General features: G+C 37.0%; 2 protein-coding genes across 3 annotated transcripts; one reads left to right on the top strand and one right to left on the bottom strand.

Annotated features, from left to right (window-relative positions):
* Nucleotides 1–3057: 3057 nt before the first annotated feature.
* LOC132173883 (aconitate hydratase, cytoplasmic-like) lies at nucleotides 3058–12903 on the top strand. The gene is made up of 19 exons (XM_059585550.1): nucleotides 3058–3157; nucleotides 3526–3686; nucleotides 3772–3864; nucleotides 4996–5181; nucleotides 5500–5661; nucleotides 6314–6458; nucleotides 6573–6715; nucleotides 6801–6857; nucleotides 6947–7026; nucleotides 7127–7202; nucleotides 9418–9603; nucleotides 9681–9748; nucleotides 9877–9995; nucleotides 10400–10521; nucleotides 11199–11297; nucleotides 11397–11888; nucleotides 12129–12227; nucleotides 12347–12589; nucleotides 12673–12903. The coding sequence occupies exons 3-19, from the start codon at nucleotides 3811–3813 to the stop codon at nucleotides 12739–12741; spliced, it is 2400 nt and encodes a 799-aa protein (XP_059441533.1). The 5' UTR covers nucleotides 3058–3157; nucleotides 3526–3686; nucleotides 3772–3810; the 3' UTR covers nucleotides 12742–12903.
* A 548-nt stretch (nucleotides 12904–13451) lies between these two features.
* On the bottom strand, nucleotides 13452–17203 carry LOC132174926 (uncharacterized). Of its 2 annotated transcripts, none has more exons than XM_059586678.1 (6): nucleotides 17060–17203; nucleotides 16836–16963; nucleotides 15797–15966; nucleotides 15088–15165; nucleotides 14291–14435; nucleotides 13452–14155 (listed from the first exon to the last, which is right to left on the bottom strand). In XM_059586678.1, the coding sequence occupies exons 1-6, from the start codon at nucleotides 17163–17165 to the stop codon at nucleotides 13742–13744; spliced, it is 1041 nt and encodes a 346-aa protein (XP_059442661.1). In that variant the 5' UTR covers nucleotides 17166–17203; the 3' UTR covers nucleotides 13452–13741. The 2 variants fall into 2 exon arrangements, with proteins under 2 accessions (XP_059442661.1, XP_059442662.1); XM_059586679.1 differs by having other exon boundaries at nucleotides 16836–16960.
* Between the last annotated feature and the right edge of the window lie 176 nt (nucleotides 17204–17379).

The following is a 17379-nucleotide window of genomic DNA, read 5'->3' as shown; positions in this document are numbered from 1 at the left end:
GTATGATTCCCTCTCCACTCCCATCCGACGGCTGACATAAACCCCGCCTGCACGACTCCAAATTTACGGAACTGCCACTACTGCGCCATAAGCCCATTCACCATGATATATGTAGTAGTGTAGTACCTTCATTGTTCATAGACTCTCCACAGAGACAAGACATGCATATGGCCACGTCAGCGTTTCGGTTCCGATACTCGTCGAAGCTCTTGAGGCTCTCCATGGCGTCGTTTCCGCCGTCGGTTTCTAGGATCACGGCGTCGTCGTTTTCGCGAGCCTCGGTTTATTTCGCGCACCAGAAGCAGCGGACTCTGAGCTTTTCGTCGGCGCTTCGGTCGCTGACGTACTCGGCGCCGCGGTGGAGCCACGGCATCAACTGGAGGTCACCGCTCAGCCTCCGCGCACAGTCCCGGACCGCCACTCCGGGTCTCGAACGGCTCGAGCGAAAGCTCTCTACCCTCGGTATTGTTCTTTTTCTCTGGATTGTACACACACACAGCGATTTATGTATGAGTTCTAAGGAAATGGTGGAAATGTTAAAGGTTGTAGCTTTGGATTATATATATATATATTTTGATGTTCGTATGAGTTCTGAGAAAATGGTGGAAATGTTAAAAGGTTTTAGCTTTGGATTATATATATTTTGTTTTTTTGATGTTTGTATGAGTTTTGAGAAAATGGTGGAAATGCTAAAAGGTTTTAGCTTTGGATTATATATATTTTGTTTTTTTGATGTTTGTATGAGTTTTGAGAAAATGGTGGAAATGTTAAAAGGTTTTAGCTTTGGATTATATTTTTTGATGTTTCTAGCCTGGCACTCTCCCTCTTCGTAGTGGCGGCGAGTGCCACGCGTCCTACAATTTCTCTCTCGTGTCTTTCCATTCTGTAGCTGTTACTTTTAGGTCTATTCAGAATGCTTAGTTGTTGGCTTCGCCGGTGAAGGTGTAGACGGTGTTCTTCTGCGGTTTGGGTAGTTGTGAAGGGCTTCTTCGAGTTGGTGAAGATGAATTTTGTGAGCCGGTTTTACGTTCGAGCTGTCGGTGGCTGAAGGGGCTCATCGTGATCCCGGAGGGACGAGAAGGGCGGGGTTGGAGTTATTTTACCGCCGAACTAATAAAGGTGTAAGCTTTCTTTGACTCCCCGGTCGGGAGAGGAACCCCCACCACCACCATGGTGCAGCGCCAGCCTTCTGGTGGGTTGGAGGGTTTAAAGGCCCATGCAATCCATGTTAAAGCCCAAATTAAAGTGGACTCTGAAGAAGTGCGTCCTTGACCCTGTTTTCGTGGGTCGGGTTTGATGAGTGCCCTCGACTCATTTGCTTCGGTTAAGAGCTCCACGGCGAAGAGAAGGAGTCCCGCCTTGTCTGGCGGCACGCCGGTGGGCTCGACTCAGCGTTCTGTGGGGGCGTCAGGCGAGGTGTGTTCTTCTTCTCGCCGGCGATTTTGGTAGCTGTGCGAAACCCAGCGGTTCAGCTTCCATTGTCATCGAGGGGCTCCGACATGGCAAGCATGGGTCTGGTTAATGTTGGGGATCCTTCCAAGCCTTTGCTGGTAGTTCTGGCAGTTTCCTAGAACTGCCGGCGCTTCCAGGTCTGGAATGATCACAGCTTCCATAGTCATTTAAGTGAATTTCTTTTTAAGCGGAAACTTCGATAAGTACCACAACTTTTGAGAAAGACTCCTAAATTTTAAAAATTTTTAATTTAATTCTTGGACTTTCAATTTGATGCAATATACCTCTCTATTAGTTTTTAAACATAAAAAGTGATAAAATGATCATTATACTCCTAATTTTTTTATAAAATTCCAAATTTAAGAAGAATGAGGAATGAGGACAGCTTCCATTGTCATTTAAGTGTATTTTTTATTTTTAAGCGGAAACTTCGATAAGTACCACAACTTTTGAGAAGACTCCTAAATTTTAAAAATTCATTAAAAATGATAAAATGATCATTATATCCTTAACTTTTTTATAAAATTCCAAATTTATAAGGAATGAGGAATGAGGAGTTCATGGACTATATATCTTCTTCTCAATGATGTGTCTTAGGCCATTTGGAGTGGCTTTTTTTAGTCGTTTTGTCTTTCTTGGGTTATTCCTAGACGTGTAGTCGATCTGAATATTTGTTGGTGGACCTTAGGTAGTGCGCAAAGTGCTGCTATGTGGAAGATAGTGCTTTCGTGCCTTTTACATGGTGTTTATAGAGGGACATGAATGAAAAAAAATAAAAATTAGAATTAGGAGAGGACATTGAAGGAGATTAAGTCCTTATTCTTCAAAACTTTATATCTGTGCACAGCTGTTTATTTGTCTCCTTTGTATCTAGCTAGGTGTTTCATTTTGTATATTTTATGTGTACTTAGGGATGGACACCTTATGTTTTTAATAATATATGTTGATCATCATATATAAAAAATATATATATATTTTTTTTTATGAATAGTTTTGGATTATATTTGGTTGTTGAGGAAATGGAAATGGTAATTTTTGTTCGTGACGTTTAGTGGTGTAATGGACTTGTGCTTGTGTGGTATGTTTGGTTCTCTGTGTGTGAGGAAATGTTTAAATTGTTAAAGGTTGTTGTTTTGAATTATTCTTGGTTAGGAGGAAATGGAAATGGTAATTTTTTTACGTAAAGTTGGACAGTACCATGAAATTGTGCTTGTCTGGCATGCTTGGCTGCTGAGAAAACGTAGGACAGAAGAATATGATAGTCTTGAGGGTTATTTGACTTATTTATTGTTTTTTGGTTTTTGACAACTTTTTGTGGGGACTTAATAGATGGGATAGAAGATGACTGTTTGACATATTTGGGGTGGTTTCAATCCTTTTGATATAAGTTGGTAAATAAAGCAATGTGTCTATGCTTGATTTTTGGTATTTGTTTTTTTAGTATGTTTGGGCTGTAAAAACTTGTCTGGTTGGTTGCTGGTAAATTGTGGATAAAGATTTGAGGGTTTTTACGATGAATATGAAATGTCTAGGTAGAGTCGTTCAGTGAATCATCGTCGCACAAACTTTTGATTATTTTTTCCCCATTCAATTTATTCAGCTTCTGAACATGCGTTCAAGGGAATATTGACCAGTCTTCCCAAGCCTGGAGGTGGCGAGTTTGGGAAATTCTATAGTTTACCTGCTTTGAATGATCCAAGAATCGGTATGTATGTTAAATTTATTCTACTGATATATATATATATTTTGTTCATAATCCGCTAGCTTACCAAGCTTTAATTGCATTCTAGATTCTATTTAAAATCATTTAATTTTTTGTTTTTTCAACATCCACTTCATTTGTCTTATCTGGCAACAAGTATATTCATGGCAAGAAATAGGTTCGTATAATTTCCTGGTTAAAATTATATTCCTGAATGAATCATATTCACTACATTTTAAAGGGGATTTCCTATTTTTGTGAGTTCCTGGTAAAATAAATTATCTTGGTAAAATCACACATTCACTATTGTTTTAAGGTATTTTGTTTATAACTTCTTGACAATGTCATATTTGCCTTTTTGTGTGTTGCAGACAGGCTGCCATACTCTATAAGGGTATTTTTAGAATCTGCAATACGTAATTGTGACAACTTCCAAGTTACCAAGGATGATATTGAAAATATTGTTGATTGGGAGAATACATCTCCTAAGCAAGTTGAAATTTCCTTCAAGCCTGCTCGTGTTCTCTTGGAGGTTCGTAGCTTGACTTCAGTGATTGTGTTGGTTTGAATTTTGATACATATAGTCTACATTGTAAGGCTTGTGTTGCTTTTACCAGAACTTTGCTGGAGTACCTGCTGTGGTTGACCTTGCTTGCATGCGGGATGCTATGAAAAAGCTCGGCGCTGATCCTAACAAGATCAATCCATTGGTTTGTAAATTTTCCATTCGACGCAGTTAAATTTTATTTCATAATTAAATACTTGTGACTTTCATTTTTAGGGTTTTTAAACGTCTATGTTATTTTTGTCTGTATATCTACGATCAGGGAGTAACATATAGGCGCCAGTATGAACATAGTTGTTCTGATCAATGGCAATTCTTATTTTTTATTTTTGGAGCATGATGATATTTGAAAGTCTCTCAAAAGTTTGATTATATTGTTGTTTGTCCCTGATCCCAATGCTGCACTATATATAAAAATTAATATGATTACTAATGCCTTGGCCTGATATGACTTATATAATTATAGTCCCCATTTTGAATGTTGGTTTTTACATTGGACTTTGTCCATGTTGTATGACTCATTTAGGGATTCCATTTCATATGCCTTTAACAAAATATGACTCATTTCATGCAATAACGTGATGGATAAATGTTGCATGTGTAAGGAAAATGGGGAGTTCGTGGATCACCTTCTTTTTCACTGTGATGTGGCTTATGCCATTTGGATTTTTTTTATTTATTTTTTATTTTTTTCAGTCTGGGTTGTCCTAGGTTATGCCTAGACATATGGTCAATTTGTATGCTTGTTGGTGGACCTCTAGCAGGAGTAATGCTACAAGTTCCTCTTGTGTCTCTCTTGAGTTCCTTCAAGAATGATGTGTCTATTAAAATCACCACTGGGCTTGTGATAGATCATTATTGGATTTTAATCAAATGGTGATTTTAATAGACACATCATACTTAGAAGGACTCAAGAGGGATACAAGATGAACTCTTAGAATTACTCCCTCTAGCAGTCCGTGAAGTGCTGCAATGTAGAAGATGGTGTGTACATGCCTTTTATGGTGTTTATGGCGGGAAATGAATGACAGAAGTTTTGTGGACAAGGAGAGGTCGTTGGATGCGATTATATCTTTATTCTTCTAAACTTTGTATATGTGAACAACTTCTTATGTGTCTCATATGACGATTAGTTATAGTGATTTCCTTGTATTTTTTGCTAATTCTAGTTAGTTTTTTTTTTTTTTTTGGTATACTTTCTGTGTATTTAGGGGCGCACTACACTTTTTTAATGATATTTTTCGATTACTTATAAAATATATATATTTGCATCCAGGTTCCCGTAGATCTTGTTCTTGATCATTCTGTTCAAGTTGATGTCAACAGGTCTGAAAATGCAGTACAGGATAAAATGGAACTTGAGTTTCTGAGAAATAAGGAGAGATATACTTTTCTTAAGTGGGGATCTTCTGCTTTCCATAAGATGCTTGTTGTTCCTCCTGGTTCTGGAATTGCTCAGCAGGTCAGGAATTTGGCATAATTTATTTGCACAAAAAATATCCTCATTTTTTTATTTTTTGCGTGCCAACTTTGTTGAGTTTTGAGGTGCTTTTCTTAGATTGGCTGTGGGCACTAGGTTGCAACTTTTACCTAATCTGCACCCTATTCGTTAGAGTGTGAAATTTGTTGTGCACACTATTCTTTAGAGTGCGAAATTTGGTGGTGCACCACCATACCTGCCTTTGAGCCTCTTCAGATAGGCCTTGCTTGCTGTTAAACCAGTCACTTTTGTAAATGTTAATTGATGGATTTGGACCTGTGCCTTTCTGATTGATTATAGGTTAATCTGGAATACCTTGGGAGGGTTGTTTTTAACACTGATGGCATTCTGTACCCTGATAGTGTGGTTGGTACTGATTCCCACACAACTATGATTGCTGGGTTGGGAGTTGCAGGCTGGAGAGTTGGAGGATTAGAAGCTGAGGCAACAATGCTTGGTCAGGTAAAGTGTGATGTATTTTGAAGGCATTCCGTCTCACTTGACTCAATGCATCGTTCAATCTAATAAACTACTTGAAAGTGTGGAAAAGCATTGACGTGGTGTAATCTTGCTTTGCTATGAAATGCATGCAATGGTGGATGCTAAAGAAGCAGTTTATCACGCTAATATCCTTGTTCAAAATTGTCAACTTTGCAATTTTTATCTCTGGGATACTAATTGGGAACTGCATGCTGACTCATACTTCTATTCTTTTTATGGATGTATGCAGTAGGCTATCGAGGTGTTTCTTTTTGCCATGTTATTGTACTTTACATTACATTGTTGTTTGCCTCATCAGGAACATGTTCAGGAAAAAAAAAAAAAAACATGTGGCTTCTTAGGTCCCTGTGTTATCAAGTATGGCCTTGTGCTGATTAGGGAAAAAAGTTAAATATTTCTCAAATTGGGTGTTCCTTCTGGGGACATTTTTGTTGGTGATCATGGCGATTAAAAACAAAAAAGGCCCTACTCTTTGAGGTTTATCTGGCTGAAATTCATAACCTTCTCCCACTGCCATGACCACTTTTAATCGACGCGTACTATCATTCTTTGGTAAAGATGTGTGCATAATTGACTTTGTTCTGCTTGGACTCTATATTTGCAAACTCCACAGCCAATGAGCATGGTGTTGCCTGAAGTTGTTGGATTCAAGTTGTCGGGGAAACTACGTAATGGTGTCACCGCTGCTGACTTAGCTTTAACTGTGGCCCAAATGTTGAGGAAGCATCGTGCTTATAACAGCTTTGTTGAGTTTTATGGTACGCAAATTTCAATGATTGAACTTCGTATCTGTTAAAATTAGAAATTCCATTCACTGGACTTCATCTCTCTGTTGTGTATACAGCTCTAAGAGCACTCACATATGCATGCAGGTGAGGGTATGGGTGAATTATCAGTAGCTGATAGGGCCACCATTGCTGACATGGCTCTTGAATATAAGGCAATCATGGGCTTCTTCCCTGTTGATCATGTCACTTTGCAGTATCTCAAATTCACTGGAAGAAGTGATGAGACAGTGAGATTTTTTTTTTCTTTCTTTCTTTTTTGTAAATTTTAAGTTTCTATTATTTGGTGTGACCATAATTTTTCTTATATAATAGGTATCAATGATAGAAGCATATTTACGTGCAAACAAAATGTTTGTTGACTACAATGAGGTACTGTCTCCTGCTTTTAATTGTTTTCATTAGTAGATAGTCAATTCATATGAGGTTAAGACTTAAGAAGACTTTTTTATGTGATCCAGCCTCAACAAGAAAGAGCATATACATCTTCTCTGCTGTTGGACTTGGCAGATGTTGAACTCTGCGTTTCAGGAATAAACCGGTGTGCTTTTATCTATTGTCACCTTCTTTTTCCTCCACTTTGACCCTTTTTTTTTTTTTGTGGTTTATTCTTTAATACATGATTTATTACTTGTTAACAGGCCTCTTGAAGTAGTTTCGTTGAAAGAGATGAAGGCTCACTGGCATGCATGTCTAGATTACAACCGTGGATTTGAGGTGGGGGTTGCAAATGGACCTGATCACGTGCCGAGGCCAGACAGGGCCTTATTTGATTTGGGGTTTTTCATGTGATAAAGAAAAATATAAAGGCCCAGGTTGGGCCTGGTCCAGCCCAGATGTCTCACTTAATATCTTAAGCCAAGTCCAATCCTAAATCTAACTGTATAGCTAATTAATAGGTAGAAGTGTAATTTAATTAATTAATATTTTAACACTCGTGTGAGACCAAACAACATGGAATATATTAATTGAAATGAAGGTAAATTGCAGGAGTCAGAATTCACGACCTCTGTCTTGATAACAAGTTAAATTAGTAAATTACCACTTATCTTAAAAGTGCTTAAACTAATAGGTAGAGGTGAACCACAACTTTGAAGCTGGACCTTCTTAATCATCATCTTCTTTTAGTATAATAAATCAGGTACTTCCTCTATTTACCTTGCGTTTAAATGACATCATGATGGCAGTAGAATCATGAATGCATTACATAGATGTGATTACAGGCTCATTGATTGTGTGTGTGTGTGTGTTTTTTTTTTTTTTTTTTTTAAAAAAAAAATTGATTTGTTTCTTGTGCCTGAAATTGTGAGCTTACTGTTTCTTCCAGACCTTCGCTGAACCAAAGGAAGGACAGGAGGTGGGATTTGTTTTGCATTCAATTATATTCGGAATTTTGGGTTCACGCCAAATTTTGGATAACACGATTGAGGTACTCTCTCCTGTGTCTAATTGTCTTCATTAATAGATAGTCAATTCAAGATGGAAGTCTTAGATATGAGGTTAAGAAGACTATTTTTAAAATTTTAAATTTGAACACAGGTTTTCTCTTTTTTCAACTTTGAGCTTCCCTTTTTCTGCCCATCTAACTTCTAAGGACATTTGTTTTGTTTATTAAGATGCGTGCCATTTTGTGAACTTCCTTTATTCTCGAACGGAAGGAGAATCATTTTAACATTTTTTTACTTATTTTGGAAAAAATATATTAAAAAAAAAAAAAAAAACCCCTAAACTACCGGCCAATTTCAAGAAAGCTCCACAAAGTGACAAGCGTGACACTTAGATACATCAAATTACTAGTTTGTGGCAAATAATCAACTCTATTAGGGTTGGCCGTTTATGTTGGATGAAAAAACTGTTCTGTTTTTCTTCCTATAATATCCTTATTTTCTTAAAAACTAAACTAAATGGCGGAGTAACTTTTTGTCACAAAATTTTAGATTGATGTATCCAAGTGTCACACATGTTAGTTCACGAGGTTTTTTTTAAAGGACAGAGTTTTCCTCCAACCCAGTTGGAGGAACTTCCTTCAACCCAGTCTATAAAAATGACACGTGTCTATTTTTTTAATAACATGTGAGATGCACATGAGTTTTTAATATTATTTATTCCAACTTTGTCTCTACTATTAAAAAACATGGGCATCTCACATATTCAAATAACACATGTCATTTTTATAGACTGAGTTGGAGAAAGTTCATCTAACCCCATTTGGAGGAAAACTCTATCCTTTTTTAAATGATCGGTAGTTCATGGGACTTTTTTATATTTTTTCTATTCTTTGGAAATGCTTTATGTAAGTGGGCTTGCACTGTTCTTTGGTTGGTCTGGCCCATATGCACCTGGCCTTAGACCGGGCCAAAAACCTAACTGGTACTGATCTTGACCCTGGCCTTGTCAGTCAAGACTGAAATGTGAGCTCATACCCGCTCTAACAAAGACATGCTCTGCTGGGCCGGGCACACTATCTCCACGATCATGTCTACTTGCAAATGGGCGCAGTTTGCTGAACCAAAAGTTTTTCATTGGGTTCTCCATGCATTCTTGTTTTGTAATTTCAATTTTATTGTTCAATAGCTATTACCTGTTTTGTAATTTTTGCGATAGAGAGTTTGACTTTTTTTGTTTTAATTAATTTTTTTTATTTAACATGTTTACCCTAGGATTGGGCATCTTAATAAGTGATGATCAGAGCAAACTTTAGAAAATTGTACTAATTGTTTAGTCATCAAACCTGAAATGAATAAATGATTGAACTTTGCTCATTTGATTGAAGTGTAGCTTGGGTTCTGAATGACATCATGATGGCTGTAGAATCAAGAATGCATTACATAGATATTTAACTTCTACATGTGCTGCCAGGCTCATTGATTGTGTTTTTTTCGAATTAATTTGTTTCTTGTGCCTGTAATCTTGACCTTTCTGTTTCTTTCAGGGCTTTGGTATACCAAAGGAAAAACAGGATAAGGTGGCAAAATTTTCGTTCCATGGAGAACCATATGAACTTAAGCATGGTAGTGTGGTCATCTCAGCTATTACGAGTTGTACGAACACATCAAACCCTAGTGTCATGCTCGGGGCTGGTCTTGTTGCAAAGAAAGCTTGTGAACTTGGTTTGCAGGTGAGTTTTGGCCTCTGAAATGCACTTTCTATTTCTTATATGGTAGGATATTTTTCTGTTACTTACTTATGAAACAGGTTAAACCGTGGATTAAAACAAGTCTTGCACCTGGTTCTGGAGTTGTTACAAAATATCTGCTCCAGAGGTATGGCCAGTTTATCTTTTGATTACCTGATCATTAAACAACTCAACTCAACTTATTCATCCCTTAGTCTTTTGAGTGCCTGATATCTTTCACAATGAAGTCACATTTTTTCTCGTGTGTATTTGTAGTGGTCTGCAAAAATACTTGAACGAGCTGGGCTTTCATATTGTTGGTTATGGCTGCACAACACGTATTGGCAATTATGGGGAACTTGATGAATCAGTCGCTTCTGCAATTTCAGAAAATGGTATTACCGTGAATATGCTTTCATTACTTTTTTGTAATAAGAGTAGATGAAAATTTCATATTTGTTTTATGCGAATTCAGATCGTCTTTGAACATAAGGCTTGTCTGAATTCGTTTTGCTGTTTAGATGAGTCTTTTGTTTTATGTGCTACATATACTGCAAAAGATTGATCATGCCTTTTTTCGTAAACTTCAACCAATGTTGTTGTTGGCCTTTTTCTGGCTTTTACATGAATTCTCTTTTATTTTGTTCAGTCATATGCTCAACTTGGGTTGCATTTTATCAATGTCTGCTTCAAAGTTTTAACAACTCCATTTTAGTTTCAGGTCCTTGTACTTTCTTAGGTTTTTCAATCTACTTTATTTTTTCTCGTTTATGTAATTCTCTTCATTTTACCTTTGCAGACATTATTGCTGCTGCTGTTATTTCTGGAATCCGAAACTTCCGTCGCCGTTTTCATCCATTAACAAGAGCTAACTATCTTGCTTCACCTCCTTTGGTTGTTGCCTATGCACTTGCTGGCACGGTATGGCATAACTTTTAAGTGGTCATAGACTTTTCTTTTTTTTTCCTTTTTGGTTCCTTTTCTGAAGGATGCTCCTTTGAATGTTATCAAGATATCTCTCAAATGATTAACAAGTAAACTTGACCAGCAGTATCTTAATGAATTTGAAGTGAAGCTACACGTAACTTGATGATTTGAACTTAAAGGACAAAGCCTTTTAAGATATTATGCAGTCATTCTTCGAGTTATGCATAAAATGTTTGCCCAAATAATGCATGGCCCTTCAGGACTAGCAGTAATATGTAATCCTGGCAGATGCCATCTATAGTGTTACTTCGAGAGTGGGAGTTGGATGGTACTCCACCTTGCTTAGATGTCCATGTTCACATGTGCTGTAGTATTCTATACTTAAGTTTTAGTTACTGGTTCAAACTTGTAGAAATCTAGGACATTTTATAATACTATGAACCTGATTTTCCAAACAATGGGAGTGAGAAAGGTATGTTTATAATTCAGAATCCCTAAACTGCTTCTTCCAGCATCCCCCTGGGGCAAAACAATACTATAGCCACTCTGGTCTTACCAGAAAAATGACTCCCCTTTTTCTTTACATGTTTCTTCGAGTGCACGATTTCTTAGCTGTGCCTGTTTGGTATAACTGCGTAATCTCAGTTGTCACATCCTTTTGATGATTTCAGGTTGACATTGACTTTGATAAAGAGCCAATTGGAACAGGGAAAGATGGGAAGAGTGTATACTTCAAAGATATCTGGCCCAGTAATGAAGAAATCGTAGAGGTAGATAACTTTACGTTGATACTTTGTGATAGAAACTATTTATGGTGAAACTCATCTAATAATTGCACCCCAATGAATGTCAATTTTATTCAATAATAGGTTGTCCAATCTAGCGTGTTGCCTGATATGTTCAAGAGTACTTATGAGGTTATCACAAAGGGCAACCCTATGTGGAATCAGCTGTCAAACCCTTCTTCCACTCTTTACTCTTGGGATCCAATGTCAACCTACATTCATGAGCCACCATATTTCAAGGACATGACTATGGACCCACCTGGTCCAAATGGAGTAAAAAATGCCTACTGCTTGATCAAGTTTCATGACTTGTTAGACACTGATTGGATAGCTGCAGCAGGGAGGATCGACAAGGATAGCCCTGCTGCAAAGTATCTCCTTGAGCGTGGGGTTGCTCCCATGGACTTCAATACCTATGATAGTCGTCGTGGCAATGATGAAGTCATGGCAAGGGGTACCTTTGCCAACATTCATCTTGTCAACAACCTCTTGAAAGAAGAAGAAGAAGAAGAAAGGGGCCCAAAGACAATTCACTTCCCAACAGGAGAGGTGCTTAATGTGTTTGATGCAGCAATGGTGAGTTCCGTGATATGAACTTTTTGGTAGCTGTTTGTTCTCTATTATATCCAATTTATTTATACCTGCTTGTGTGCATAACACTTGGATATCTTTTTTGCTGTCTTCCTCATACAATTCACTCCGTAATGCTTTTATGGAGATGGAGATAGATACAATTTGAGTGTTGCATGTGGGGCCTATGCAGAAATATGTTGCTTCTTTCTTGACACTTAGAAAAGAGTATTGATCCATTTGCAGAAGTACAAGGCTGCTGGGCAGGACACCATTGTCTTAGCTGGAGCATTTTTTGGAAGTGGCAGCTCTCCAGATTGGGCTGCTAAGGGTCCAGCGCTGCTGGTGAGTTTAAATTTTGATGTTCCTCAATATCTTCCAAATGCTGCATGGATATTACTACATAATCTCTCTCTCTCCAATTCTCTTACTTGGTTGCTTATGAAGTAAATTTTCTGCACTAGGGAGTGAAAGCTGTGATAGCGAGGCACTTTGATAGTACTTATCGCAGCAATCTTGTGCGAATGGGGATCATTCCACTTTGTTTCAATGGTGGTCATTATGCTAACACACTTAGATTGACGGGTCGTGAGCGCTACTCAATAGACCTTCCCAGCAAAATCAGTGAGATAAGGCCTGGCCAAGATGTAATTGTGACAACTGACACGGGCAAATCTTTCACTTGCACGGTCTGCTTCGATACCAAGGTACTTTCCCCAAACTTTCCTTTGTTTGGATGATTGATTTGTAGAGTATGAGAAAATGGGGGTTGATACAATTGCTTTTGCAGGCGGAGTTGTCATATTTTGATCATGGTGGCATTTTTCCATACGTCATCCGAAACCTGATCAAAAAGTAAGCAATTGAAGCTCCTGCTCTTGGTTATTTTCTCCTTCGAAATGCGGTTTTTGTTAATCAAACCAATGATCTAAGATATTTAGAAAGTTTGATTGTAAATCAAGATTATGGTAAATACAGTTGACGGAAAAGTTTAATAGTCTTAATAGCTTTTAGTACTCTTAGAGGACATTACTATTGGAATTTGATGCCCTTTGGACTTAATATTGCCCACCAAGTCTTTCAAAGAAGATGGATGGATAAAGCCTTTAAAGACCTTAAAGATTTTTGTGTGGTATACATAGATGATACTCTTGTGTTTTCTAAAACAATGGAAGAACATAAGAAACATCTTAAATTTGTCTGAAAATTTTCAGAGGAATGGATTAATCCTTTCTCAAAAAAATAAAAAAAATAAATTGACATAGAAAAGGAATCTTTAGGATTTTTAGGATTAGATTTAAATTAATCAAGTTTAGAATTACAAGAACATATAATCTCTAAAGTACGGAGAATTTCCTAAAAGAGTAGAAGACATAAAACAATTACAAAGTATTTTTAAGAATTCTCAATTACGGAGATTCAATAGTATGAGTTGATGCAATAACATGAATATTCAATTGTATGAATTCTCAAGTGATTAATATTACGTATTTATTCTACAACCATGAAGATTCAATAGTATGAGTTGATGCAATAACCAGAATATTTTTGGTGGAACATCTTTCATAATCTCAGGATAGATAGTTCGCTAATAGGCTGAAAAAACAAATAATTCAGACTTATTTACATTTAGATCATGAACTTTTGGAATCCATGTTATGCAAGGAGACATTGCTTTTGCCGATTCAATCGTGTTCTTTATGGGTTGGCAATAATGAATATGGTTTGTCTGGTGTACAAATTTGTCAGGAAACATTCTCATCTCTAAACGCTCACATTTCAAATACTACTGTACAGTCACAAGCTATAGCACATTACAGGGTAATACAACATGATAGAATGTTGTAAATGGTAGGACTTTAGTTCCGACCGTGTAGAGATTTGCTGGCTTGTGAGGCCAGAGCTAATGCCTTGGCTCTTGGACTTGTCATCATCCACTCCCTCTCCGCACGCCGCTGATGTTGCCTTGCGTTTTTTGCTCGCTTCGGTGCTAACCGAGTGTCTCTTTCCACAAATGCAAGTCTAAATTTTTCAGCAACAGACATTTCAGGGTGGCTTGAAAGAGATGGAGATAGAGTCTTTGGATTAAACCCACACACTGCCCATGTTGTTGGATCAATATCCTTGACACCAGGATCATCCAATGTAATATTTGGCAATGCTTCCCTTGGGACTCCCTCTCCCCTGAAACCAAAGGGTGATGGTTTGGGATTCACCATAATGCGTGGACATTCAGCGGACAAAATCTCCAAAGAATCTTTATCAATCTTTGGCTGCAAAGAGAGAGAGAGAGAGAAAGAGGTATAAGAAAAGATTTTCGAGCATTATATAACAAGGCAAAAAAATTCAGAATAAAAAAACTGGTAACAGGAGGCAAAGAAAAAATCATCCAGGAGTTGGTCATATACCCACACAAGCCACCGCAATGACCCTGCACCATTGGCAATTTTTGTGGCATCAAGCTCCTCCCATGAATCGCCATTGGTGTCAATCAACTTTGGTTTAAATATACCCAAGCATCTGCGTACAGTGTAGTCACTCCTTGGGGAACCTCTGCAACATTAACTTCAGTTCATAACCTGGGCCAGTTCAAGTGTGTGGGATGAAATAAACAGCAAAGGTTTTATAGATAGAAAGTTTTGTGATTATGAAAGTTGAGTACCAAAAGATTTTTATTTCATGAAGTTAATGATATGTTGTATGAGGCTTCAACCAATCTAGAAAGAATGAGTGTGCTTGCATGCAAAAAGAACTAAAACAACCACAAAGTTGCCTATGTTCTTTTTGGTTAAGTGCAACTAAGTTTTAACGAAGCACATTCCATCTGTATGCTTCACATATCAAACTGCTCAGAGCTTTTCCTTTAATAAGTTATGGAAAGATCTTAATACCAGATTCAAATATGAAAGTACCTGGGAACATGCACTTAGTTCAGCTAATACTTATGTCTTTCAACTCTCAGCGCTCACACGAAAACAAAAAAGGCATGAATTCTACCAAAGGGTACCTCTTGAAATTTAATTATCTACAAATTATTACAGAATATTTACAGTTGGGAAGATAAAAAAAAGACAAAGGACAAAATAAGTTCAGTGCATCCTAAAACAATACAAATAATCAAAAGCTCTGAAACAAAACTCAATTTCACATAAAATCACCCAAACCCAACATTCTAAACTTTAAAAAGGTTAAGAACAAGGTGTACCCGCATCTTAATGTCTCTAATGAATGGCAATTCTCCACAAGTTCAGAAAAACCAGTGATTGTAATTTTATCGCACCGACTGCAAAGAAAAAAAGGGGTCAAATAATTGAAACCTTCCAAACCAAATTGAACTTTGATAACATAATATGCACTGAGCCCATTATGACTTAAGAATCCAAAATAAAAAAGAGGACCTAATAATTCATTAATTTGATCTTGGGGAAGTCTAACAAGATAAAGGAATATCTAAGAAAAACATTTATGTGACCTAGCATTTTTAAATCCTACAAAACTCTACTAATGAGCCACTGTGAGTAATTTGTCCATCGTATAACTTATCTTTGAGATTATTAACTGAAAAAAGAAAAAGAGAATCTTGAACTCATAATATTAATGATAAAGATAGATTTATATCCATCTACTTCATATATTGCTTTCATACATAAAACATGTTTCATTGATGGTCCATTTGTCCACATATCCATCATTTGTCATATCTCTGATGTTCCAGCCTAATGCAAAGAATACAAAGTTAACAATTATCGGACTCAAGCATTCCACCCAACAGAATAAAGTGTAAAGACCATACACAAAACCCATTCCCCTTGCACCCCATTTCCATGAACATTCATCATTAACAGCATATATCTGATGGTCCATATAATGTGAAAGATATGAATTTAGATTGAGAAAAATTCAAATTTCTGTACCTAATATCCACAGCTCGGAGAAATTTGCACTTTTCCACCACTTTCACTAAGCCAAGATCAGAGACATCTGAACCAGAAATGTCAAGAACTTCCCAGGAAGTATCAGCCAAAGAGATGACGACATCATCATTGAGCAGCCTTCTTCTCCTGGCAATTGCTCCAATTGCCATCTGTTGTTCAATGACATCAAAAAAAAGGATCATAAATCAACAGGAGTTTTGTTCAAACATTACAGCTAGATGCTAAGCTTCTACATATGCAACATTGAAAACCTTGAGATGCAGACCATACACACAACAGCATATCTTTAAAAACTTCTGGATTATAAATTTAATCTATTTGGAGTCAAATGTGATCTAGTTAGCCTCTTTCCCTTTCAGAGCCAATGAATTTCTTTTACGGAACTCACAGTTTTTCTCATTATAAGTCATACGATTTACAAACTTGAACTTTAATGAGAACATAGTTTAGTGTTTGGCTTTAACCTGACGAATCCAATTGTTACAATGAAAACATATGATTCGGTTTCACACATTTCAATGTTCATTCTTAAGCGCCATCTTATAATCCTTCTCATTCTTCTCCCCACAACATACTCTGGATACTATTTGGTACTGAATTTTTGTGGTTCCCGATAGAAAACTATCTCAGGTTACAACAAATAGAAAATTAAGAAGAATAAAAAAAAACTACTAGAAATTTAAGATATAAATAGTTTCCAGTAAAAAATTATTAGGCTGCCCACTTCAAATATCTCCTATGGTGTATATCAACATATTATACTGAAGGAAAAACACATATGATTGAGCACCTTGGAAATACATATTTGCTAAAGACTAAAGCGAGTATCAAATGCATCTATGAGCACCTCATTTAAGCATAACACGCCAAAAAAAATAAGATTTCTTCTCGTGAAAATCGAAATGCTCCCCACTTGCTAACCCGGTAAAGAAGAAGGCCCAAAAGCCGAATACTGAAATCTATTGCCTATATATAAACCAAATTAGAAATGCAAATTGAGAATGGTTCGAGGAGCAACCTTAGTATCTGCGGGAAAGTTGATGGCAATCTCACCCAAGTCTTCAATGATATCCTCCAAATGCTTCCCGACAACTCCTAGGCACAAGCTAAACAAAGTTGGAGGCTTTGTCTTCTTAGGTAATCCTGCTACGAGAATCGACTGTTTTAACACATTACAAAAAAAAAAAAAACCTAATGATCAAATTATTTATTGAAACAAAAAACGCAGAGAGAGAAACGTACTAGAGGATTGCAGGGTGGTGATTTTTCTCGAAGATTTGGAATCGGAATTCAAATTCAGCTTCTCCACTGATTTCCTCACGGCCTTCAAGTCTTCGCCTTTTTCCATCAAAACCCCTAAATCACTCACAAATGCCCAAAAAATGAGAGAGAGAGAGAGATTTACGATCGTTTTTCTATTTTATAAATGCCCTGTAATTAAAATATGCAATTACCTTTTTATCCTGATATGAGACAATTATGACCTGTAATGGTTGGGGGTATTTTAGTATATTGGATGCAATGCCGGCCTGGGTTTTTAGAAATTTGAATCGATTATTTCC

The sequence above is a fragment of the Corylus avellana genome, chromosome ca3, assembly GCF_901000735.1.
Source record: "Corylus avellana chromosome ca3, CavTom2PMs-1.0".
In the NCBI taxonomy this organism is placed as follows: Eukaryota; Viridiplantae; Streptophyta; class Magnoliopsida; order Fagales; family Betulaceae; genus Corylus; species Corylus avellana.
The sequence above is the reverse complement of the archived record's forward strand: the minus strand, read 5'-3'. Positions and strand labels throughout refer to the sequence as shown.

Excerpts from the sequence above, each read along its gene's own strand:
- LOC132173883 (XM_059585550.1), top strand. The coding sequence starts at position 3,811 with ATGCGGGATGCTATGAAAAAGCTCGGCGCTGATCCTAACAAGATCAAT. Across the intron at positions 5,182-5,499 it reads GTTCTGGAATTGCTCAGCAG|GTTAATCTGGAATACCTTGG; the intron begins GTCAGGAATTTG and ends GATTGATTATAG. Across the intron at positions 5,662-6,313 it reads AGGCAACAATGCTTGGTCAG|CCAATGAGCATGGTGTTGCC; the intron begins GTAAAGTGTGAT and ends CAAACTCCACAG.
- LOC132174926 (XM_059586678.1), bottom strand. The coding sequence starts at position 17,165 with ATGGAAAAAGGCGAAGACTTGAAGGCCGTGAGGAAATCAGTGGAGAAG. Across the intron at positions 15,967-16,835 it reads ACTTTCCCGCAGATACTAAG|ATGGCAATTGGAGCAATTGC; the intron begins GTTGCTCCTCGA and ends ATTGAACAACAG. Across the intron at positions 14,436-15,087 it reads TTAGAGACATTAAGATGCGG|AGGTTCCCCAAGGAGTGACT; the intron begins GTACACCTTGTT and ends TTAATGTTGCAG.